We start from the raw sequence: 24,863 nt of genomic DNA on the forward strand, positions 1-24,863 counted from the left end.
ATTCTTGAAGAATTCATAATGTAAGAGAGAGGATAGTTGTTTTTGTCGAAAAAGATATGGTTAAGGAAAGAATAAGCACTGCTGAAATAAGTGATCGGTGTCGATGTATGTTTGAAATTTTAAAATTCTATTATATGTTCCTGTTGCTGTCTAAAAATATTGATGATTCTTTTATAAAGAAGTGAAAAAGTAGGAGAGAATTGATGAAATAAGATTATAAGATGAAGGGTAAAAGAAAAAAAAAAATTTCTCTTGCATACAAATCTGTAAAAAAGAAAAAAAATGAGAGTTTGCTGTATTTTTTAAAATGTGGGTTCTGTATATCTAAAAAAAGTATTTCATTATCTAAATGAAATATTATTTTTTTTTGTTTTAAGAAGGCAGTATTTTATGTAATTTCTAAAGAAAAAAATGAAGAACCCCACAAGCTGGCCCAACGAATCAAACAATAGAGAAGTGTAGCTTCCAATTTCCTAACAAATCCATAAAAATTAGGGCTTCTAAAATAAAATCTCCTTCAAATTCCCTTTCCTTTCCCACCATTTTTCTCCTCTGTCGATCGATTTCCTTTGTTTCCCTGCAGAGAATCAAAATCATTTTCCAGTTAGGGCAGTACGATGCCCCTCTTCATCTCCGACGATGAACTGGCGCGTCATTCGGGCGACGTGTCATTCGTTGCCGCTAAAGCCGATGATTACATCAAAGGTTTACAAGCCGACTTTGAGACGGTGAAGGCAGCCGCAGACGCAGCTGCGATCACGGCGGAGCAAACATGCTCGCTTTTGGAGCAGAAGTTCTTGTCTCTGTCGAGCGAATTCTCAAACCTAGAGTCGCAAAACGCACAGCTTCAGACTTCGCTCGATGATCGCCTTTCTGAGCTTGCTGAAGTCCAGGCTCAGAAGCATCAGCTACATTTGCAATCTGTACTCACTCTCTTTCTTTCATATTTTTTTGAAATGAATATATCAAAAGGTTTCTTTTACAGTGTTTTTGGCATTTTTATATAAACCATTTCTTGCTCATTTGCTACTTTTCTCTGTATCTCTATGTGCTTTTGGTAATATCTGCACTACTTGAACTATGTTTATGTTCGTAGCCTATCTATAAATGGTTTTGGGGCTTTCAGGTTCAATATGGTTAGTTTTCCATTTAACAGAAATGATGATTTTTTTTTTTTTATTTGGTTTGTTTTCTATATCTAAAGAGAACATGGATAAGTATGTGTACTTAAAGCCTCTTTTTTTTTTTAAAAGAAATTCTCTAAATTTCTTGGAAAATACACTATTTTAATACCTTTGTTCTTAGATAAAGGACTGCTTATATTTGTGAGAGTTGATCTGACTTACATGCACAAGTTAAAACCTAAATATGGAGTGATACTGTTTTTGTTTTCTGGTTGTGATTTGTTTTGTAGATTGCAAAGGATGGGGAAGTAGAGAGGTTGACAATGGAGGTGTCTGAGGTCCATAAGTCAAAGAGACAGTTGATTGAGTTGGTTGAGCGGAAGGATTCAGAAATTAGTGAAAAGAATATTATCATTAGTGGCTACCTTGATAAGATAGTAATTTGCTTCCTTTACATTCTTGTTTCCTTATGGTTATGTTGGTTTGCTAAAGCTTTAAGTCTAAATACTACTTTTATGATGGCTGTGAAGGTCACTTTGACAGATAAAGCAGCACAGAAGGAGACTAGATTAAGTGAAGTTGAGGCAGAGTTGGCTCGAGAACGTGCCAACTCTGCTCGTCTTTCTCAGGTATGTTTTATGCTATCAATTTCTTTTTCTTTTCTTTTTGGATATACTATCAACTGGATAACCCACCTCTCTCTCTCCCTGTGCATGTCTATGTTTATCCATTGATTTCTTTTTTATTATTAGTACTATTTTCATAATGTTTTATGTCAACCAACAAGCATCATCTTTGTAAATCTTATAAATTTTTTAAATAGTGCGTTTTGGACTGTTTGAAATTCAATGACTCGAGCACTGAATTTTATGTGGGGCTATATCAATGCACTAACTGCTTCTGCCTATGCCAAGGACTGTCTGAAAACGTAGAATCTGCATTGCTAACTTAAACAAAATCGTTTCAAAATTTAAATTGTTTATTATCTGTCATTGTTTGATGTCTTTGTATTATTTACCATTTACCACTAACTTGTTTACTTCCTTTCAAAGAAAGAGCCAAATTAAAGTAATAATAAAAAACTTATTATGGACGATTTAAAACCTAAAGGATGCCTTCATAACTATAGCATGGCATTTCTTCTAAGACCACAATCTTATTTTCTTTACAGTAATAGTAAACAATTGAAACTTGTTATGGACAATTTGAGACCTAAACGATGCCTTCATAACTACACTATAGCATTTGTCCTAAGACCATGATTTTTTTTTTTTTCTTTACATTAATTGCCTGCTGGAATCTCTTCTGCATACAAAAGACATAATAAGGTTTTATCACCTTCATAAGTTTGTTTCCATTTCAAGTTTGTTCTTTACTTTTAGGAGGAAATTTTAAGTCCTTATTTTGCTTTGTCTTTTACCCTTAATAAAGGTTCTCTTTTCCTTGTTTAAGAGCAAGAGGATGAGGGATATGGCTGTTATTTTCAAAAACTTTGAAGCCCTTCCTATGATTTTGATTTTATTTAATATTAACTTTTACCCATCTGCTTCAAATGTTTTGGTTTTCCTATGATGCATTTAAAATGCTTTTATCCTGTTTGGAAGGGATTAATATATCGTGTTTTAAATCTTGATATGATCAGGAGAAGGAACTTATTGAGAGGCACAATGCTTGGCTAAATGAGGAGTTGACTGCTAAAGTTGACAGTCTCATCAAGTTGCGTAGGACACATGCTGATCTTGATGAAGAAATGTCTGCTAAGCTTGCAGATGTAAGTTTGTCCTATGGACTTTTCTACAATCTTGGTGATTATTTTTATGGTATTTAAACACACGATTCATAATCCCATTCAGGGTTGTTGAATGATTATTTCTGAATTCTATTAGACAGAGAGGCGATCAAATGAATGCTCTAGCTCTTTAAAGTGGAACAAAGAAAGGGTGAAGGAGTTAGAAATTAAGTTAGCATCCATGCAGGAGGTTTGCCAATTCATATTTAAATTTGAGTTCTTTATTAGTTCTTTACTATTGGCCAACTTATGAATATTTTTCTTGTACCAACTATAAAGGAGTTATGCTCACATCGAGATGCTGCTGCTGCCAATGAGGAACGGTTTTCTGCTGAAATATCAACAGTATGTCATACAAATATACTTATTTATTTGTGTTTCTTTTGGAGGATGGGGGTTGGGGGATTGCAATTCAAGCCTAAGATAGATTGATGCTGTCCAAAGTTCTTAGCTGTTAGGAGTAGAAATGTTTTCCTCTGATTTGGATTGTTCCTTAACTTTTTTTCCACTCAATCACCTTTCCCATTGGGCATGGGTGCGGGATGCCTTGTGGCAGATGTAGTATCTAGTTGCTAGCAATGGTGAGTTGGTGTTATATTGAATGTGCTGGTAGTGTTGGTTTATGTTAGTTTAGGTGGCAATGTTTGTGAAATTTGAATATGTTGGTCATATCATACTGTCCTAACTGGTACTCGCTGTTGGAATAGAACTTTGAAAATTGAACTTGAATAAGCATTTTTATTTTGAAATTGTTCTTATATTATATTTTTAGTTTCTAGTCAATTGTTTTGTTGATAGTAGCAGCTTGATTACATGATTTCCTTATTATACTGTTGTGGCAATTTAATGGGGGACATTGCTTAATCACTTCATTGTACTATGGTAAGCTTAAGCTATTTGTTAATATCCACTATACCTTGTTGCTAGCTGTGCCATCTTGTTTCTATGATTAATTGAAATATGGAAGATAATTTAATTTAAGAGCATCAAGACTTTTTCTCTCTTTTTTTTTTCTTTCTTTTTGAGGGGGAGCCACTTGCTTTTTCATAAATCTTTCTTGAGGTTGACATTAATATAGCATTCTTTCTTGAACAAATCACTTCCTCAGAAACAAGGATAAAGTGGTCTATCTGCATGATCAGAAGGGTTCAAGGTTCATATTACTATTACTGATGCGGGGCTGGTGCTTTCTAATTCACTTATTTTCTTGACGTGAGTTGGGCATCTTGTTACAATTGATGCTAAATGGGAGAATGGTTATTAGTTCTCTAGCCCATAAATTCCTTTTTCTTTTTCATGTGGCCACATGTTTTCTTGTAGAAATGTCACTTTGTTCTTTGATTGGCTTTGATATTGCTTCTTGGCTCTTGGGTTAGAGCGTGGTACACCAACATGGATTGAGTGCACTTGTCTATGTGGATCAAATGCTTAAAACTTTCTAGGTGTGCCCAAGTGTGGCATTGATGTGTCACTCTTCTCCCTAGTGTAAATTGATGATGTTGCTTGTGCTATGTCTTAATGACAGATTGGCCCACAGTAGCTTGAATTGATAGCTCAGGTTTTAACCCTCCTTTCCTTTTTCATGATTCTCCCTCTAGAATTTGCCCAGACTTCACCTTAGCGATTTAGTGATTATAAATATTTGGAATAACAGGGGGCTTGGATACAATATTTTGGTTAACCTTAGTAAGTCTTTCCAAATGCTATTTTGTTATTGAACTTGATTATTGTGTTGGTTGAGACTAGACTAGCTTTGTGCAATAAATGGTACTATTTTTTGTGAGAGGATGATTATTGTAAGTTCCTATCTCTTTTTAATTATTCATTTATTTTTGTCATTGCTGCGAGCTTATGCAAATGTAATAGGTAAGACTCATTGAGTTTAGGTATAGAATCTTGTTCTGAAAAAGAAAAAAACAGTGTTCAAAATCTTGTTTGATCAAGATATCTTGCGAAATGATTATGAAGTTGTTTCTTGGGATAACACCGTAAGAGGCATTTCTTCTTTTAAAGAATTAGTATTTTCTTTTGTACAATTAAGTACTAAAACATACTCTTAAGATGTTAACTCCAAACAGATTTTGACAAAATCTCCTCTAATTGCATGCTAGTTCACATGGAAAATGACTTGTCAAATCTTTCTAACTCAGCATTTCGTTTGTTTGCCTCAAATTTTTTTCACAAATTTTCTAATTTTGATGTAAAATCTTACTCTCAGATTCTTTAATCTAAAATTTAAATTTGTTTCCCACATCCCAATCTTCACTTAAATTCCCAAATCATTTCAACTCAAATGGAAGTATTAAAAGAAGAAAGAAAGTGATGGAATGTAGAGGAAGTAAAAGGTAAAGGAAATGAAATTGTGCTAGATACACCCTCATTAGAAAAGTCTGTTTGCAGGCATGAAGATGGCATGAGGTGCAGAACCTCATGGGTAAGGCATGAGTAGCTCATACTACAAAATTAGTACTTGGATTAGAGAAAATAATTACAATTTCATAATTTGGTTAAAGGAGAGTTGTTGAAGGTTTTAGTTGGTTAGGAAAGTCTGCTTTAATTAATAAGAAAATGGCTAGTAGTGGCCAATCTTTTTCACATCTTCTTTGATTTTTCCTCTCTCTCTATCCCACTCTCTCTTCTGTATTTCTTCATCTTTCTACCTCTTCTTCTTTTAGTTTTTTTTCTTTTCGAAGCAAAATGATTATAAAGTGAACATATTTTCTGAGAAATTTATGAAGGGAAGATTGATAATCTTTTTGGGAACATTTTCTTTTGAAGTGATAATTGGAAATATGCGGGAAAAGTTATGGAAGATAAGATTCTAGATTCGAAGGAAACCTTTGAATGAAGTTAGGGATTTTGAGGGAAGTATTATGACTTTTTGAATATCAATAGAATCCCGAGTTGGAAAAATATGCTGATTCATTTGACGACCTTGTAGTTAGTATTTTAACGTCCTTAAGTTGGATCCAAAACTTATTCGCCTTTAACCCAAAAAATTGCAAAAGTGCATATTTGCGTGTATATATATATTCATTAGATATGTGAATTTCTTCGCATATAAGGAACTAACATATGACTCATTAGATTAATTCTTTTATTTTTATTTTCCTGCTAATATATTGCATAGAGTCGGCTAGTAAAAAACTTGTTTTATCTTATTCATGATCGTAGTTGTCAAAGGTGCGATTGAGGCGATAGGCGCACAAGGCGCAAGCCTTAGTGTCTCAAGCCAAGAAAGGCAGGCGACTTCACTAAGACGCGCCCTAAGGTGGCGCAAGCGAGGCGTGTCTTTGTAATATTTTGACTTTTAATTTCTTTTTTTTCCTTAAGATAAGAAATGATCTCGGCCCTTCATCATAGACTTTAATATTGTGCAAATGCACAATTATTGATAATCTTATGATTTAAAGTGTCTTATTATAAATATTATATTATAAGAAAATAATTGTATTTAGCTATTATTTTACTTTAATGAGCATTTAATATTACCAGTTTACTTTAATAACTTCAAAATTTAATGGTCTTAAAAAATAATAGATATATAGTAAATTAGTAACAGTATATAGTCACTAATTTTTTACTATATTTAGCTATCATTTTATTTTAATAAGGACTAAATTATATCATTCTATTTGATTAGTATTTAACATTAGAATGCATTTAATATTATCATTTTATTTGATTAGTATTTAATATCATAATAAATTATTGGGCAAACTTTAGTAAACTACTTTGTGATTTAACGTATTTTCACTTAGGGTCTGTGGTTTACTTTTTTTCACTTTGATACCTTGTGAATATGAAGGTTAGCAATAATGGCCAAATTGTATAAAACTGCTAGCTAGTGTTGATGTGGAAGTTGGAAGAATAATAGCTATTGCATTCCACGTTAGAATTTCTTAACGGTATTGTGCAATTTGGCCAGTAGTTACTATCGGTCATATTCACAGGGTACTAAAATGAAAAAAAAAAAGCAAACCACAAATCCTAAAGTGAAAATACATTAAACCACAAGGTAATTCAACGAAGTTTTTCCTAAATATAACCATATCAAAGCTACATATATTTTTTTATTGAAACTTTACATGATGTGGCTTTATAAAATGTTGACAAGTGGAGTCTCATGGGAAAACTTGGCATATTTTATATATATATTATAGATGTAGGCCTACCCACACCTGATTATCTCCAAAAAGAAGTAAAAAGAGAAAGAAGATTAGGGCAATAAGACATCTGATCGAGAAAACGAAGAGAAGAGGGAGGGGATTTTGAAGAAGAAGAAGAAGACTATGTAAAAGCTCAATGATGATAATTGATGAGTGATGTGATGACTATAATTAATATTTAGTAAGAGACTAGGAGTGTAGGAGTAAGACCAATACCATAATTATAGAATTATAGTAAATTAGTAATGGAAGATGCTTTAGGATTTTTACTATTCTAGGACTTCTATTTAATTATAAGACTATGTATATATATATCTTTTTGAACATTGTCTCTTTATTGTTAAATGATTTCTTGAACATGATTGTCATGATCTTTTTATTTTTTTCTTGGTTGTGTGTTAAATTTTCTATTTTATGCATGTCTTGTGTTATAAGTCCTAGTTTTACTTTATTTTTTTTTTTTGCGTCTCACTTCTGTCAGGCGTGTGCCTCACCTTGCGCCTCAGGCACCAAGAGCCCTTATTGCCTTGGTGCACCTTTCGCCTTTAACAACTATGTCCATGACTTACATTTTCATTACTTCTTTGTGGGATTTGGAGCTCCGGACTGATGTTGGTGTATTGCTAGTTTTCATCTTAGATATTCTGGTTCTATTGTTTCTGCATTTTACAATTCTAGTAATTTTACAATAACAAGTTGTGGTTTTCTATTTGTTGTAAGCGGACTCACCTCAAAAAGTTTGAACAGCAGATGCTTTGTGGAAACAAAATTTATAATAATTCGTTAAATGATCTGATTAGAGTGCCAATTAGGGGTACCAAGTCTACAGTATAATAAGTTAAGCGCTGTGCCCTGTCCCTAGTCTCATCCCATGATGCAGGGCTACTGGTTCCAGATTACTATGGTCATGATAAATTTAGAAGTTCTGAAGAGAGCTGATGTTTTTGCTTTTAAATTGTGCCTTCTCCTTTATTGTCCCTTGATTTGTAGTTTGTACTCTTAGCTTTAATCACTTATAAGGCGCATCTCTGGTCTATACTCAAGTTTTCTGCCTAACACCTGAAGGAAAAAGAAATATGACAAAAATGATAAAAGGAAAATTTAAGAAAGTTTGTGAGAAAGAATAAAATATAAAATAATAAAATATAGGATAGTGTAGCCTCTCATAGTTATCATCTGTTGCATTTATCTAACGACAAGGGTATGTTAGGACCAGGAGTTTATTGGTGAAAGTTCATACGGTTGACCCTGATTAAAGATTGTCAGGGATTTGATGCATCCATTTGCTGCATGCTTTATTTTTTTTTTATTCAACCCTATTTTCTCAAGCTATTTCAGAATTGCTTTGATATGTCTTCTTTTGCTTTACTTGAATTGATGTTAATTCAATAAATCTTTTGTTTGAAATTTATACTATGTAGATAAATAAGCTTGTTGAACTATATAAAGAAAGCTCTGAGGAATGGTCCAAAAAGGCAGGAGAACTTGAAGGTGTAATCAAAGCTCTGGAGGTGAGTTTTGTCTGTCTTCCACTTCCTTCTCTCTGTCACGTCTATACACAATATATATGGTATGTTTTTCTGTTTGATATCTGTTTTGCTGTTGCAAGCAGACTCATTTGAATCAAGTTGAAAATGATTACAAAGAGAGACTTGATAAGGAAATATGTGCAAGAAATCAATTGCAGAAGGTACTTCAGCCATTATTACCTTGCTTTCTCCATCTGATATGTATTCTGTCCATGGTTTAGAAGTTATCTTGCTTATAAAATCCTAGCAGTTGATTCAAAGTCCCTGTACATTTTCTGTTGATCATAGCTTACTTTTCTTGTCAGCCAGACATTTTGTGATTAGCATTTTTTCTTTTAAATTTTTTTTCCTTAAATTCTTAAGGATATATCTAAATAGTTCTTGTTGTCTGTAATTTATCAGCAATAAGTAGAATAAAATTTTTAACATGTTAGCATTATATAGTTACCATTTTATTCTTTTATATCTATCCATGGTCTTGGTTTTTTCTTCCCTTTACTTGCCACAAAAATTTTTTAGCAGGTCTTTCTTTGGTGGGGTATGGGATTGGGACTAGTGTTTTCATGCTTATGATGTGGTTCTTATGGTGGTTATAGGAGGCAGCAGATTTGAAAAATAAACTTGCAAACTGTGAAGCTGAGGTTGAAAGCGGTAGAAAAGCAAATGAGCTGAATCTTCTTCCACTTGGCAGTTTAACCATAGAAAGGTTTGTCATTAATTTTTTGAGGAGTATATCACTTGTCTTCCTGTTACTCCTGTTGGTTGTCAGTTGTCTTCTAATATGTTTGTGATACCGATACCTAGTGAAAATGCAAGAAAAGAATATATGCTATCCCAGCATTCTGCTATTGCAAATGTGGTGCATGTATTTGCAAATGGCATGCTGATTCAAGAAATTGTTATTGAGGAAGATTTATTCACAGAGGTTCATGAAAAACAAAATTATTCATGGATGCCCATTTTCTATTAATCTATTTGAGATCACAATACTTCAGTTTCATGCATCTGGTGCCATCTGTATCTTCTTGACTGCAATTTCCATAGTAATAATGCTATATGTTCTTGGGAAAAAGAGAAGTGAGTTATTCTCTGATAGTTCAAAATAATGAAGTTGAGAATATTCTGTCCTTTCTGATGCAAACTTGTAGTGGATTGTTTTGTCATTGCACTTGATGAGTTCTATGAATTAATTTCAATATGCTCCTTATTCTTCTTCTAGAAGTGGGCTATGTAAAGATCACTTTTGATATTTTTGTCCTTTTCCTCCTCTTCCTACTGTGTTTCATGAAATTGCGTAAATTTCTGAAGGTTGGGGAATGGAAGAACACAAAAAGTTTTAAATGAAGGTTCAAAGCAAATGAGGGACTTGTTCTTTTCTCGCTTTGCTATAGGCTTGCCATGCGGAGAAGAGAATTAGACCAAATCTGGGCATGTTTTGACATTTGTCTCTAACAGGCTATTATAGACTTGTAGAACCTTTTTTTGGTTTATTTTAGTTCATGTTATGTGGAACTTTTAATCAATGTTCAAGATTGTGAAGCTTTGATTAATGTTGAAACTTATTTGTTCAGTTAGGTTATGATTTTTCTGTGGAGTTACTCTTGGATAAGTGTGTGTATTATTGTTGTTATAATTGCAGATGGAAAGATTCACTTGATTCTAGTGAGATTATCGATGATAACAACTTGCTTGTGCCTAGGATTCCTGTTGGTGTTTCAGGAACAGCATTAGCAGCTTCTCTGCTTCGTGATGGTTGGAGTGTGAGTAATTGAAAACTGTACTTATGCTAATGTTTCCATATTTCTATTGGTGCTCTTTATAATTTCCCTCTTTTTTTTTTTTTTATGTTTTTTTGGGCTACTAGCTAGCTAAAATGTACACAAAATACCAAGAAGCAGTTGATGCTCTTCGCCATGAGCAGTTGGGTAGGAAGGAGTCCGAAGCGATATTGCAGCGGGTATTGTCTTGACTCCTTGGGCAGTAATTAGGTTCTGTGTTTAAATGTTGTGCTATATTGATGTTGTTCTGCCACAATCCTTGTTTTCATGTGAGCATATCCATTTTACAATTGGAGAATGCAAATCTTACACAATTTTATATACCTAATTTTTCCTTTTGGTTACTTTAGAAAATTTTCAAGAAAAAAGGGTTCTACAGAAAACAACTAGCCTTTGAACTAGGCATGCATAGGACATCATGATTCATTATTATTGTACTTGGTTCTAGTTTTTATAAGTTTTGAATTCTTTATGGGTTTTTTGACTTGTAAGTTATAATTATTATATACGATATGCTCCATGCTTTGATGTCCCTTTTAGTTGGTTCTAACTAATTGACTAGAATTACCTGCATGTATAGACTTCGAGATCTAAAACACGCTGGATCTCTTTGTCTTAGGTTTTGTATGAACTAGAGGAGAAAGCTGGCATCATTATGGATGAAAGAGGTACTTGTGGTTTTAAATTTGAATATCTACACTTGTTTATTTGTTTATATACTTTTTTGTAAATATTAATTGGTCCTCTGTCAATTCATTTCTCTTTTTGAATGTCTGAAAGATACATTGACCATGCATCATCATCTTTAAAAGTGTGAGAACATAACATGGAAATTGGATTGTTCCTTAGAAATGACTATATCCAATGAGGGGACCTTAACATGATAGAAGCAGCGGAAGCTGAAGCAGTTATGAGAGTTCTCCTAGTTGGAAATTTATATTAATTTTTCGAATCATGCTTCTTTCTTGTCTGAACTTGGTAGCTTACGCTCATTAGATTTTGTATTGTATGCCTCTAATAATATGTGTAGTGTCATCCTTGTGCTAGGGTTTCTTTGCATTCTCATTATAATGTAGTTGAAATTCCTTGCTTAGCTTCTGGTCGCTAGGATTTGTTTTTGGCTAATCAAGGGATCATGAGTTGTTTAATTAGGAATATGGGTGGCACTTCTTTAACCATGCCATGGGTCCTGTTGTGTTTATTATGTTAATGATGGCCCGGGTACCGGGATAGTCTCAAAGAAGGTGGGCTTCCTTTGCATACTATTTGTCTTGGGGGATTCCAAGGTTAAATAAATAACAAGGGAAAGAAGATGACCAACAAGATGTTTGGTATTTGAGGCGATGGGTGTCTCCATGAGGGGAATTTGAATATCTCATACTTATTTATTGTGCTGAATAATGGGTTAGATAGGCTGTGTTTTTTGAAATGCTGAATGTTTGCTTCAGAGTTGTTCGAGGGGGGGTTACCTTATGATGCTTACATAAGGGCCTTTTCATGGATTGAATTATTCAGAAGTTAAATGGACAAAGGGTCAATTTGCCCCTTGAACTTATGTCCAAGGGTCAAATTTATCCAATTTAAACTTTTTCAGCAAATAGCCCCCTGAACTTAAGTCCAAGGATCAAATACACCAATCTAAACTTTTTCAGCAAATAGTCCCATGAACTTGTGTCCAAGGGTTAAATATATCCAATTCAATTCTTTTTAAAATTTAGGTTTTAATTAAATTATAAAAATTAAAAATAATATTTATTTTATTTATTTACTGGTATAATATCTGGTGATGTGCTATACAAGAGTGTATTTGAAATATTTTAGATTTTGGATTTAATTTACCCAAAATGACAAGTATTAAATAAGTCAAATTTCAATTTTCTAAGGATTAAATATGTCAAAATTCAATTTTCTAAGAATTAAATACGTTCAATTTCAACTTTCTTAATAAATGGCCCCATAACTCATCATTTTTGGGTCAATTAAATTTGAATTTTAAATTTTGTCAAACACACTCTTGTGTAGTGCGTTATTATATAGTGTATTAGCAAATGAATGAAATAAATATTATTTTTAATTTTTATAATTCAATTAAAACATAAAAATCTAATATTATTTTGCTTTTAAAAAAAAATTAAATTGTGTGTATTTGACTCTTGAACACAAGTTCAGGGGGCTATTTGGTACAAAAGTTTAAATTGGATATATTTGACCCTTAGACATAACTTCAAGAGGCTATTTGCTAAAAAAGTTTAAATTGGGTCTGTTTGACCATTGGACATAAGTTTTGGAGGCAAATTGACCCTTTGTCCGAAGATAAATAGGCCTCCAACAGTTCTTGGTGGGAATATTGATATGGTTATTTTTCTGCAAATCCAGGTGAAGGAATATGGTAGAGAGTATTATATGAGATAATTGTTCAAGTTTTCAATTGTTAGTGTATGTTTCTCCATTTGAAGGTTATTGTTGCGTGCTTTTAGTGTTTCGAGAGAATTCTACCATATGAAGGTTTGACTATTCTTAAAGGTTGGCTGTGGAAAGGACTGCATCAATGATCTTCTTGTTTCCTTGGTATATATGGTCTTCATTAGAACTGGTGCTTCTCTTGATAACTTGTGTTGTGGCTTAAGATGGACATCTAGTGAACTTGTGAAGGGATGGTGACAACTTCTGTTGTGGCGAAGGTGGAGAACTGATGAACTTGTGAAGGGATGGTGAGATGGCAGTAGAGTGGGGATTCTGCTGTTTTTGAAGTTGCTGTCAAATTGAAGCTGTCCAAGAAGGAGCTTGAAAGCATCATTGCTGGCAGAAATCTTGGGGCCTCCTTAACAGAAAAATCTGAAATTACAGTTAAAGAACTTTGGCTTTGGTTCATTTTAGATAGTGATCATCTTAGAAGACTGCTGTTTTTTTTGCCGGGATAAAGTTTCACAGATGCCTTGGTTAAATCTCGAGTTTTGATATGATAGTGTAGCTTAAAACTTGCTATTGGCAAGTGGTGATCATCATTGGGACTTTTGCAGGGTTTTAATTCTCTAAGTCATTGATATAGGTGCAAATAGCAGTGGATTGCTTTGGAGAGGCCTAGGAGGGACAATTTTTTTAATTGTTCAGCATTCTATCTTGCGTTGGTTAGTGAAAAGATATGGAGTCGATCAGGTGATCTTACATTCTTAAAGATGTAAGCCTGTTTCGCTACGGTGGCGAATTATCTTAAAGATGTTACTTCTACTGTAGATTTTGGACTTATCATCTCTCTCTCTCTCTCTCTCTCCACATATATATATGTGTGTGTGTGTATGTTTTTTTTTTGTTTCATTCCCTTTTTCCATGTAGTGTTTGTCTATTATTCCTCATCCGCAATAATGGAGGAAATGATAAAAGCAACAAGATATAATGTTTGTATTTGCTCCTTTTTCATTTACATGAATAAACCTAGTCCACTTTTTGTATCTGCTGTGTACATCATATAGTCGCATGCAATTTTGCATGTTGAAAAACTATTATTGTACTGAATGTATGTGGTTCTTCTGTGGGATGTGTATTTATACTGACAAACTTGTTCACTATATAGCGGAATATAGTAGAATGGCAGAATCACACTCTGTCATCAACCAAAAGTTGCAGCATTCAATATCTGAACAGGAAAATCTACAGAAAGCAATCCAAGAACTAAAGGTTTATGTCAATTCCAGTCGGTTATACATCTTCATGTCTTATAGTTATTCCTTGCTGATGTTAACTTGCATGTTTGGTTTCTAGGCGGATTTGAGAAGGAGTGAACGTGAGAACTCTATGGCTCAGAAGGAGATTGTGGATCTTCAGAAACAGGCATGGATATTAGGGGCATCTTTCTTTCATTTTGTTTATTCAATTTTAGTGGCTTATCTTGCTTAATCACTTCCAATTTCCTTGATATGATTTTTGGTTTTCATTATCCTTCAGCCCACCCCCTACCGCCCCTTGAGGACACCAGCATGAGACTAATTTTATATAACATTGATGTGTTGACTTGGGAAAATTATTGTGACTAGGAAAAGAAAAAGAAATCACCAAAATTATCGATTTGAAGTATTACATGAAATATACGTGCCCTTATTTATGACACTAATTTTAAGTATAGTTTTTTTCTTGTTGCTATTAAGCGTTCCTGCTAAATTGCTTTGATTTCTCTAAAAGCCCCATTACTTTTTTCTTACGATTATGTCCTTGTCGATTCAAAAAAAAAAAAAGAAATTATTAACTGCTCATCTTCTTCTTTTTTTTTTTTTTTTTTTTTTTAAAAGATCTCTCTTTCTTAAATTTTTTATATCTACCTTCTAAGCTAAAATAGAATGTAACAAAGTAATGCATGTGAGTACATATATGCCAGCGTGTGCATTTATTATTCTACAAGCTCTACAACCACCTTAGATGTTGGCTGTCTGTCAAGGCATGTGTACATATTTCCTTTCGATAGACTATCGTTATAGTTCATTCTTTATTTTGCCTGCCAGTACCATTCTTTTAATGCTGACTATGATTTTGCAGGTCACAGTTCTTCTCAAGGAGTGTCGTGATATACAACTTCGGTGCGGGTCTACTGCGCATGATGATGCTGATGATTGCACAGCAATTGTTGCTGTTGAGATGGATGTGCAGTCTGATGCTGAAAAAGTAATTTCAGAACGCCTTGTAAGTTCATGTTCTCAAATTTTAAGCTTCAACATTGAAATTTTACCTATTTGTTTGTTTTCTGTGCTTAGCTTTTTATCTTTTTCATTTTCTAAGTGGGGAGGATTGGCTGTGCACATAAATTATCCTACAAATTATTCATTTGCAATTTGGTTGAAACAATGTTACAGTTGACCTTCAAGGAGATAAATGGATTAGTTGAGCAAAATGTTCAGCTCAGAAGCCTTTTGCGCAATCTCTCTGATCAGGTTGAAAATAAAGAGATGGAGTTCAAGGTATTTGTAGATAAGTACATTAGCTGTATCCATCTACTGTGGACTTTCTTGATGAGTGGCTTTGCAACTTTTATATTAGAAGATTTATCTTGATAGCCAGCTGTGATGTAATGAAATTGTAGGAAAAACTTGAAATGGAGCTCAAGAAACATATGGATGAAGCTGCTCGCAAAGTGGCTGCTGTATTAGAACGGGCTGAAGAGCAGAGACATATGATAGAATCACTTCATACTTCTGTAAGTCTTTTGATGCTGAATTTTTCTTTTTTTCTTTTTCTTTTTCCTCCCATTTTTCTGCCCATGTATATGCTTGGGTCACATGAAGAGGAATGTTGGTTGATCTTCATGCTATATGTGATTTACATTTTATCATTTGTTAATTTTTCTTGTGAACAGGTTGCTATGTACAAAAGGTTGTATGAAGAAGAGCACAAACTTCATTCATCTTATTCACATTCTCCAGACGCACCTTCAGGTTGTCCATCTTATCTTACAGATAGTCTGCGTGCTTATATCCTTTATTGGAATTGGCATGTGGGCAGCATTTATAAAAAGTATGTTTGTAACTGAGCCAAGTAGATTTTGCACAGTTGGTACCCTTTAAAGTTGGCTTATTCACAGTTTATTTTTTTTTTCAAACTTGGCATAGTATAGTAATTTAGATACTTAAGCTGGATTATTATCAAAGATTCTAGTAAAGATTGAAGCTTGAATATGCATGAGTTCAGGTCAAATTGGCATTTTAATATTATTTGTTTGGGATAATCATATATAATGTAAAACATAGTTAAAACATTTTGAAAATGAAATACTTGATTAGGCTCAATATAGAACTTAGCTCGACTAATTACTCAAGCTACTGAAATTTGAGCTGTAGTCATGTTGAGCTGGAGTATTTTGCATGATGATTTCAGATTTTCTGTAGCTCACCATTAGATTGACTGGTTTTAAGTTGAACTCCTAGTTAAAAATGCTAAATATAATGCAGTCTCAGAGATAGTGATATATTTGTGTACATGTATGAACTAAAAGGAAATGTTGAATAAGCAACAGTTAGCCATATAAAAAGGTCGAATAGCAATGATCTGTAGAATTTCTGTTATTCAGGTCATTATATTTGTGGGAAATGAATTATCTTTCTTTTTCTAGATCCACTACATTCGCCTTCAGTATTCTGGATTCTAATGGATCATTAGGTTCTGCTCTTACAGTGTTATCATCAGATGACTCAGTCCAGATATCCAATGCTGTTGTGTAGTCTTCATGATTATGCTTTAGAATTTTATTCTTTTAGAGCTGTGATCAAGAAAGACGCACCCAATTTAAATGTAATGGTTTTTATTAAAGTTTCAATCGATGCATGACATGCTTTGAAAACTCTTATCCTTCAATTTGTTTCCTAAATCCATTGCGTTATTATTACATCAAGAGATCTGTTAACATGGACATGTATCTAAACTTACAAAAATTATCCTTTTCTTTTTTCTTTTAATACTTTTCTCTTTTTCTGTTTTTCACTCTGCTTCTTAAAACATCAAATTTGAAAATGTAATGGCCTAGGATCTTTTCGTCATTTGACGTGGAGAGTTTCTACGCCTTTCAGTCCTCTTTGCTCCTTTTTCTTTTCCATATATATATATTTATGTTATTGACATGACTAGTCTCGTATAATTTTTTGTCAGCATCATGAATGCTTGGTAGTAAACATTACTTTTTTCTGCTTCTCGCCTCAATAAGTTGTGTCCTGAGTCCTCAGGTCCCCTTGGAGGCTTTAATAACTATTACTGTGATATGGTTAAGAAATGGAAACAAAAAAATTGGGCTACATCTGCTGGTCATACATGTATGTTTAGAACTTTTAACCTATTTTTTCTGCATTACAATTTTTTTAGTTGCAGACAAAGGAAGGAAAGACCTCTTGCTTCTGCTTGAAGCCTCTAAGGTAGGAATTGGACTGGAGAATTTTTTGGATGGATATTTGTTATTGTGATTTTTGCTCTTACAAACTTCATTCGATGTCATTTTGTATAGGATTCTGATAAGGCTGCCCAAGAAAAGGCTGCTGAACGAATGAGATCTCTTGAAGAGGAATTGACAAAATCTAGGTGATGACCTTGTGCTATCTTCTGTTTCTTTCTTCTTTCTTTTTTGTTTTATGGCAAACAAGATGAAATTTGATCGGCAGTGTTTACTTTCTTTGTACAAGTTTTGCATTCTTTAAATGCCTATTATCCTCTGCAGAAATTTGCTATGGCCATTCATAATAGTTGTTAATTGCTTCTGTTGTTTGATATTCTTTATACCTATCCACCACTTCATAATTTTGTTGTAGTTGAGTCTGTTGCTAAGTCTCAACTGCAAGTTTTGGGTTTTTCTATGCATTTAAATATTTACTTTTTGATTTTTTGTGCAATTTTCTTGTATTTTGATGATCAACTGAACTACCCATACATATTTCAAGAGTTTTATTCTATTATGTGTTCGCCACTGTGCATCATGATAAATGGAGAATTGGGATCACAAATTTGGTTGATTAGAGCTGTATATGTGATTCCATCGTTTACTCTTCCATTCAATCTTTTATACCATATGGGTTCCTATATAATATATACTGCTTGTTTTCCTTTCAAAACAATTGAATGTTCTTTCTCCCTCAAAGTACCATAACTACTTAATGGTACACAACTAAGTTTGTTTCTGAATTTTCTGAGTTGACTAACTTTTTCTTGACAGAATTTAAGATGGGTCATTCCTAGCGTATGCCTATTTTTAGCAATGTTCACTTTCTCTTTTCCCCATTGCCTGTTATTCTCATTTATATCTGCTGCTCCTATTTTATGTGCTTAGGAGAGAGATTGTATCACTACGATCAGAATGCGACAAGTTGGCTCTGGATGCAAAATACACAAGGGAGAGACTTGAAAATTGTATGAAAAATAGTGAGCAGCAGGTTAGTTTATATCTTCAATTCCTTCTTCTTATCTCTGTCATCCATTTTATATATTTTTTTGGACTCGACGCCGATGTTTATTAGATTTCAGAGTAATTTGAAATGTCATATGCATGTGTGGGAGACACAATGCATAATGCCCAAGTAATGTAATACAGGTTTAGCACTTGAATAATCATAACATCATATTGTATCATGTCATATCATATCATAACAATATATAAAAGTGCAAAGAGAAGAGAAGAGAGGGGGGAGGGTGGCGGGGAGGTGTGCAAATTTACTAAGACGTCCTTATATTCTGTCCTATTAAAACAGCTTAATATAGTCTTTTATTAATTGAATTATTAATTAGTTAATTATTAATTAAAAATAGTAGCAGTAGGACTAAAAAATTCTTAGCTAAGGTTCTAACTCTACTATACTTCTATTAATAATTAATAAGATATATAAAAAAATCTAAAATCAGTACTCTGAGAATTAGATATAAAAATAAATTATGAAATTGATTTGATCAAACTATTAATTAACAAAAAAAAAAAAAACGAAATAAATCTTCCCTTAATAATCCAGTGATTATTTTCAAAGTAATTCAGTTAGAGTTATTTATTTTATTTGTTTTTATTTTCCCTTGGCTGTATATAATGAGCTTTTGTCCTTTTATTTATATGTAAAAATAAAGAGATTGATGCTTTGATATACTATACGTTAGAGCCAGACTTTCCCTGTGTGAGTATTAGCGACAACTTATGTATGCTCTTATATATTATTCTATTAAAATTGGTCAATATAGTCTTTTATTAATTGAGTTACTAACTAGTTAATTATTAATAAAGAGTAGTGAGATTAAAAAACTCTTAGCTAAATTCTGACTCTATTATACTTTTATTTACAATTAATTAGAAATATAAAAGAAAATCTAAATACTTTGAGATATTAGATATAAAAAATAAATCATGAAATTGATTTGATCGAACTATTAATTATAAAAAAAAAACATCAAATAAATTTTTCCTTAATAATCCAATAATTATTTAAAAAGTAACCCAGTTAGAGTTATTTATTTATTTTATTTGTATATATTTTCTTTTAGCTGTATATAAGGAGTTTTTGTCCTTTTATTTGTAAATGAAAATAAAATAATTGATGCTTTGATTTACTATATGCTAGAGCAAATTTACTATGACGTCCTTATATTTTGTCCTATTAAAACAGCTTAATATAGTCTTTTATTAATTGAATTATTAATTAGTTAATTATTAATTAAAAATAGTAGTAGTAGGATTAAAGAACTCTTAGGTTCTAACTCTATTATACTTCTATTAATAATTAATATGATATATAAAAAAATCTAAAATCAGTTAGAGTTATTTATTTATTATATTTGTATATATATTCTTTTAGCTGTATATAATGAGTTTTTGTCCTTTTATTTGTAAATGAAATAAAATAATTGATGCTTTGATTTACTATATGCTAGAGCTAGACTTTGCACGTGTGAGTATTAGTTACATCTTATGCATGCTGTGGTTAATCTATTTTTTTTAAACCTTCTTTTTCTTTGGGAAACATATATGAAGTATATAAATAATTAAAATGAGTAAATATAACCTTATTTGCACGAGTTACATGAAAAAAATATATATCATAAAATTAATATTTATGATAATATTTGAACAGTTAAAAGTTTTTTCACTTTTGTAATAAATTCTAAGTTTTATGTTGGCATGATTTCAGTAAAAAAATGAAAAAATAAATAATAATCTTCTAGTTAATTCTAAAAAATAGATGAGAGAGCTTCATTGATAAAAGCAAGAAAAAGTTTTATTTCATTTTTCAATGATGACATAATGATTACAAAACCAAGGAAAAAAATTAAATTATAGCTATAAAAACAAAACAACAAGTGTAATTATCATGTCAACTGAATATTATTAATGTATACTACATTTAGATTAAAAAATTAATGATTGAGGTATATAAAAGTGAGAAGAGGAGATAGACAAATTTGTCAAAATATAAATATTTATAGCCTTCTAGGTTTTAGCTAGTTTAGTTTCTTAAAAAATATGAGGCATGAATTATAGAAAAAAAATTTGTATCATGAAATTAATATTTGTGATAATGTTTAAACAATTAAAATTTTTACTTTTTTAATAACTTTTAAATTTTTTGTTGGCATGATTTTAGTAAAAAAATTAATAAACTTATTTTTAATTTAATATTTAAAAAAATAAAAGAGAGATTTATTGATAAATGCAAGAAAAAGTGTTATTTCATTTTAAATGACGACAATTACAAAGCTAAGAAAAAATTTATATTATAGCTATAAAAATAAGGGTAAAGTTCAAAAAACAACTCTGTAGTTTGTTACTTTTGCACTTGAGGTACAAATGTATTTTTCGTATCAAAGGAGTAACATGTGTTTTCTTTTTCTAGCATTTTTTGGTACAATCAAAGTTTTTCTCTTTTTTTAGATTGTAAATATTAATAGAAATATAAATATTTAGTAAAATAAGTATTTTTAATTAATTTAGCATTCAATTAGATATTTTGTGATTATAAAAAATTATTAAAAAATATATTTTTTAATTTTAATCAAATTTAAGAAGTAATTATTTAAATAAAATTTTAATATGTTTATGAATTTTTTGATGCATTATTAGATGCCACATTACTCATAAAATTATAATTTAGTAATAACTCATATTCAATACATGCAAAACTATGTAAAAAATAATAACAACATAGATGTGTACCTAAAAAATGTTAAGAAAATAAAACACGTGGTATTCCTTTGATGCATAAAACATCTCCCTCCCTCAAGTGAAAAAGCGTCAAACCACATTGTAGTTTTTTGAACTTTACCTTAAAAACAAAAACAGAAAGTATAATTTTCAAGTCAAATGATTATAATTAATGTATAATTCATAAAAAATTAATGATTAATAAGATATAAAAGTGAGAAGGGGAGGAGATAGACAAATTTATCAAAATATACATATTGATAGCCTTTTAGGTATTAGTTTAGTTTCTTAAAAAAAAATGAGTTAACTAAATTATTTACTAATTAGATATAATTTAATTTATTAAAATATGTTATTTTAGATTAGAGATTAAATTTATATAAAATAAAGAAAAAGAAACAATAATTCCAAGGAATTTTGTTATTAAAAGGAATATTAATATCATAATTTAGTTTGTAATATTTCTAGTTTAGGATTACTAATCCTAATAATGTTAGGATCAGTTTAGTCTATATACCTAGGCTTGTAAAAGTTAATTTTTCAGATTTCAGTTTAATAAAAATTACAGTAATATTGTTTTTGGATTGCGCGATTCAATTTTTTTCTAGGTGTGATTCCAAAGGGATCTCTTCTTGGGTGTGATTTTTCAGAGCTTCTAGGTGTGACTCTTAGAAGTTCTCTTGTTTTCTTTCCTAATCCTCTGTTTCAGATCTAAATCCTTGTCAAATCAGACCTAGAATTCAATTTTAAACCCTTTATTTTCCGCGAAGATTAACATAGAACAGGTTATATAAATCTGTCCTATATCAATTTTGGTTAAGAGGTTTAGATCCTTGTGGTTTGATGTTGTAATCTTCATCAACAATGGGAATATATGATTTGTGTTTGAAGGAGGTTATCTTATAAAATTTTGTGATTGGATTGATTCTCTCAAATCCTACTTTGATTACAACTATGGGGAACTATGTAGGATCGGATATGCAAAGTGTAATTTGATAGGATCTACATATTTATGGTGGTATAGTATTTAATATGATATACAAATAGGGAGGCAACTGCAAATTAATACACGCCAAGAGATGGAAAGAAAGCTGGAATGGGTGTAAAGGTACATAATTCAACATATAGCTGTATGCTAATGACTAATTACTTGAAACAATCTGAAGATCTGAATTCTTCTCATCAAGAGCGTGAATTGAAGATCCCCAAGTCAGTAACCAAACAAAAGTAAGTAGTTCGTCAGTCCTTCCTCCGACGCCTCCCGTTCATTCTTCTTCATTTCATCTCCTAGGATGAGAGGTAGATCCTTTGTTTTTGGCAGGAATAGTTCCTTTTCGTCAGTTGAAGCTTTTATCATTTGAATACAATGATGGATGAGTTATTCAGAAGGTTCCCGTCAAACCCTAGTAATCAAACTTCCAAAATCATTAGTTGTCAAGTTTCTCTACAAAAACCAGCCCTAAGTCTACAAGTTTCATTTAAGATCGTTGGAGAACAATGTCCGAAAGTTGATCAAAGCCTACCAATTGTAGCAAAATCAAACCTAAGATCTAATCTTCAAACTATGCCTACTATTGTTGAAGATGCAACCAAGCTAATAATAGAAAAGCCAGAAGTGCAGAAGCAACAACTAAAAAGTTTTGCACGTTTGGGATTTGATGAGGAAAAACTTCAAAACATGCAACTAGAAGTTCCAAAACCGGATTCACATGCCGGAATTTAAGATAGCAAGTTTAAACAACTAGAGGCACTTCCTCAATAAGCAATAGTGGTGGAACAACAGTTGCAGTTATTAATGTATAGAAGAGAAATAGGAAGTCAAATTTGCTGTTCAAGTTACGAAATACGCTCAAGAAGGTGAATTTATGTTACCTATTGCTAATGTTCAAGGGGTGGGCTTCATTATTCCTAACGAGTTCATGGATGAGTCTATAGGAAGATTCAAGTATTTCTTTTGCTACCAATAGTTAAGAAGCTCGAATTCAACTCCAACGCAGTATTGTTTTGCTTCTTAGGCATTTCAAAACTCGCGGTCGCATTTTCTCTATCAGGGGAGAATGATGCGGACAAGAAAAACTTAAATGAAACATCTTCTTAACACCACCTATTTATAGGGAAACTGCAAACCTGCAGCTGCACATATCACATTAAATTAATTGGGAATACTTAAATATGAAGGAACAAGAAAGAAATTCCAGGGCTTGCTCTAAATAAGTCTTAAACTAAGTAGATGTTTATAAAGAACATATGTCGTAATTAAGTATCTGATGCATTGAGTTTGAATTATAGAATTTAGGAATTTCTCCTACACTCTTATTTGAATTTATTATTATTTAGGAATTAAATTCTCATTAGAAGTATTACAAGTTATTTTACTATCAGTTAGTAGTATTTCCTAATTCCTTGCAAGGTATTTTATCAAGTATTGGTTTAATCTATTTTTCCTAGTTACTATCAGTTTAGAATTTTTCTAGTTTAGGATTCTAATCCTAGCAGTGTATTACTTTGATTCTATAAACACTTAAGATTGTATTGCTTCTAATTTGGAGTCCCATTAATATAAATTCAGGAAATATGCTATTTTAAATTGCATGACTCGGTTCTTCATCCTAGGTGTAATCTTAAAGGGCCTTTTGGGTGCAATATGCAACTACTTCTATGGGTTCATTTGGTTGGTGAAAACATAGCGAATGAGAACGATTGATTCCCATTGTTAGTGTTTGGTTGGTAAAAAATTACTTTGGAACTATGAAGCACCAGTACTCTTATTGTCGGACATGTTGGGGACACGGATATGTCGGGGACATCTCGGAGACACGTATCGCACACACTATAAAACATGTCCTTTACTTTTTCTTTTTTTTTTTCTTAGGTGGGGACACACCAGGGACGGGAAGAAATAAACTTTGGGGCAAATTTGAAAAAATGTTGGATACCTTTTAAAATAACTTAAAAATTGAAGCATTAAATTATAAAGTTATAAACCAAAAGTCTTTTAAGAATACCCCCCCTAGCCACACTTATCCCTATACTTCTCACGCTTATTTCAACAAATAGAAATCCTCTTCTCTACCTCTCTATCTCTTCGATCTGTTCCTCACTTTCTCTCCACCTCTTTTCTACAACTAGCCTTTTTTTCTCAAATATTGTTTTTTGTAGATAAAGTGGGTGATGACGAAGACATTGAAAATGTTTTAGACCTGTAGTTTAACTTTTATGAATGTTACTTATATAAATTTGCATTATAATAGTAATAATGATAATAATGATGATTTTCTATCTGTGTATCTCGTTATTGTAGAAAATGCCGTGTCTCATACCCGTATTCAGGGGCGTGTTTCATAACTCTTGATTCGGAATGAGATCTCTCCATCAATGAGGATCACCCACCCATTCTCTCCTTCCTTTAAGGGAATGATCTTTTTGTTTTCATGGGGATCAAGTAAAATTAATTGTATATTGTCAAACAAGTGAAATAATTCTTTATTATTTATATTTGCATTATTTTTATATATTTATTGCATACTATTATAACAAATTAAAAATCATTATTTTTATAATAATTAATATAATTATTAGTGTCAAAAACAAACATGCTAATCAACAACATTTTCTGTACTTTGCATTTTGCTTGCTGCAATTTCATCTTTACCCTTTCTGCCACAGCTCTAACCTATTATGCCATATCCTCTGCTGCAACATTCAATCCTGTATCATGCTTGGAACTTTCATGTAAACAACCTAAAATGCAGACTTTCCTTTTGCACTGACAGCTTTATCATAAGCAAACTCCTTGCTTTGGCAAAGGAAAAATTCCAATACAACTTGTCACCAC

The 24,863-nt window shown here is 32.0% G+C and overlaps 1 protein-coding gene and 1 long non-coding RNA gene across 3 annotated transcripts in view; both read left to right on the forward strand.

The window, feature by feature from the left end:
- The first annotated feature begins 409 nt into the window (after positions 1 to 409).
- LOC8286242 (nuclear-pore anchor) overlaps positions 410 to 24,863 on the forward strand; it is a 50,492-nt gene continuing 26,038 nt past the window's right edge. Inside the window, exons 1-21 of one of the 2 annotated variants that reach the window (XM_015718955.3) lie at positions 410 to 923; positions 1,415 to 1,561; positions 1,655 to 1,753; positions 2,767 to 2,895; positions 3,011 to 3,103; positions 3,193 to 3,258; positions 8,504 to 8,593; positions 8,695 to 8,772; positions 9,208 to 9,317; positions 10,251 to 10,371; positions 10,476 to 10,568; positions 11,009 to 11,057; positions 13,961 to 14,064; positions 14,149 to 14,217; positions 14,917 to 15,060; positions 15,231 to 15,335; positions 15,458 to 15,571; positions 15,731 to 15,809; positions 17,227 to 17,276; positions 17,366 to 17,439; positions 18,182 to 18,284. In XM_015718955.3, coding sequence (XP_015574441.1) covers positions 618 to 923; positions 1,415 to 1,561; positions 1,655 to 1,753; positions 2,767 to 2,895; positions 3,011 to 3,103; positions 3,193 to 3,258; positions 8,504 to 8,593; positions 8,695 to 8,772; positions 9,208 to 9,317; positions 10,251 to 10,371; positions 10,476 to 10,568; positions 11,009 to 11,057; positions 13,961 to 14,064; positions 14,149 to 14,217; positions 14,917 to 15,060; positions 15,231 to 15,335; positions 15,458 to 15,571; positions 15,731 to 15,809; positions 17,227 to 17,276; positions 17,366 to 17,439; positions 18,182 to 18,284 — 2,223 coding nt within the window. In that variant the 5' untranslated portion in view covers positions 410 to 617. The remainder of the gene's footprint in view (positions 924 to 1,414; positions 1,562 to 1,654; positions 1,754 to 2,766; positions 2,896 to 3,010; positions 3,104 to 3,192; positions 3,259 to 8,503; positions 8,594 to 8,694; positions 8,773 to 9,207; positions 9,318 to 10,250; positions 10,372 to 10,475; positions 10,569 to 11,008; positions 11,058 to 13,960; positions 14,065 to 14,148; positions 14,218 to 14,916; positions 15,061 to 15,230; positions 15,336 to 15,457; positions 15,572 to 15,730; positions 15,810 to 17,226; positions 17,277 to 17,365; positions 17,440 to 18,181; positions 18,285 to 24,863) is intronic. The other variant, XM_048372765.1, reaches the window with a different exon arrangement.
- LOC125369759 lies at positions 11,066 to 13,838 on the forward strand. The gene is made up of 2 exons (XR_007215463.1): positions 11,066 to 13,235; positions 13,439 to 13,838. It is a non-coding gene; the product is annotated as an uncharacterized LOC125369759 (long non-coding RNA).

This window comes from Ricinus communis, chromosome 4 (assembly GCF_019578655.1).
Source record: "Ricinus communis isolate WT05 ecotype wild-type chromosome 4, ASM1957865v1, whole genome shotgun sequence".
Taxonomy (NCBI): Eukaryota; Viridiplantae; Streptophyta; class Magnoliopsida; order Malpighiales; family Euphorbiaceae; genus Ricinus; species Ricinus communis.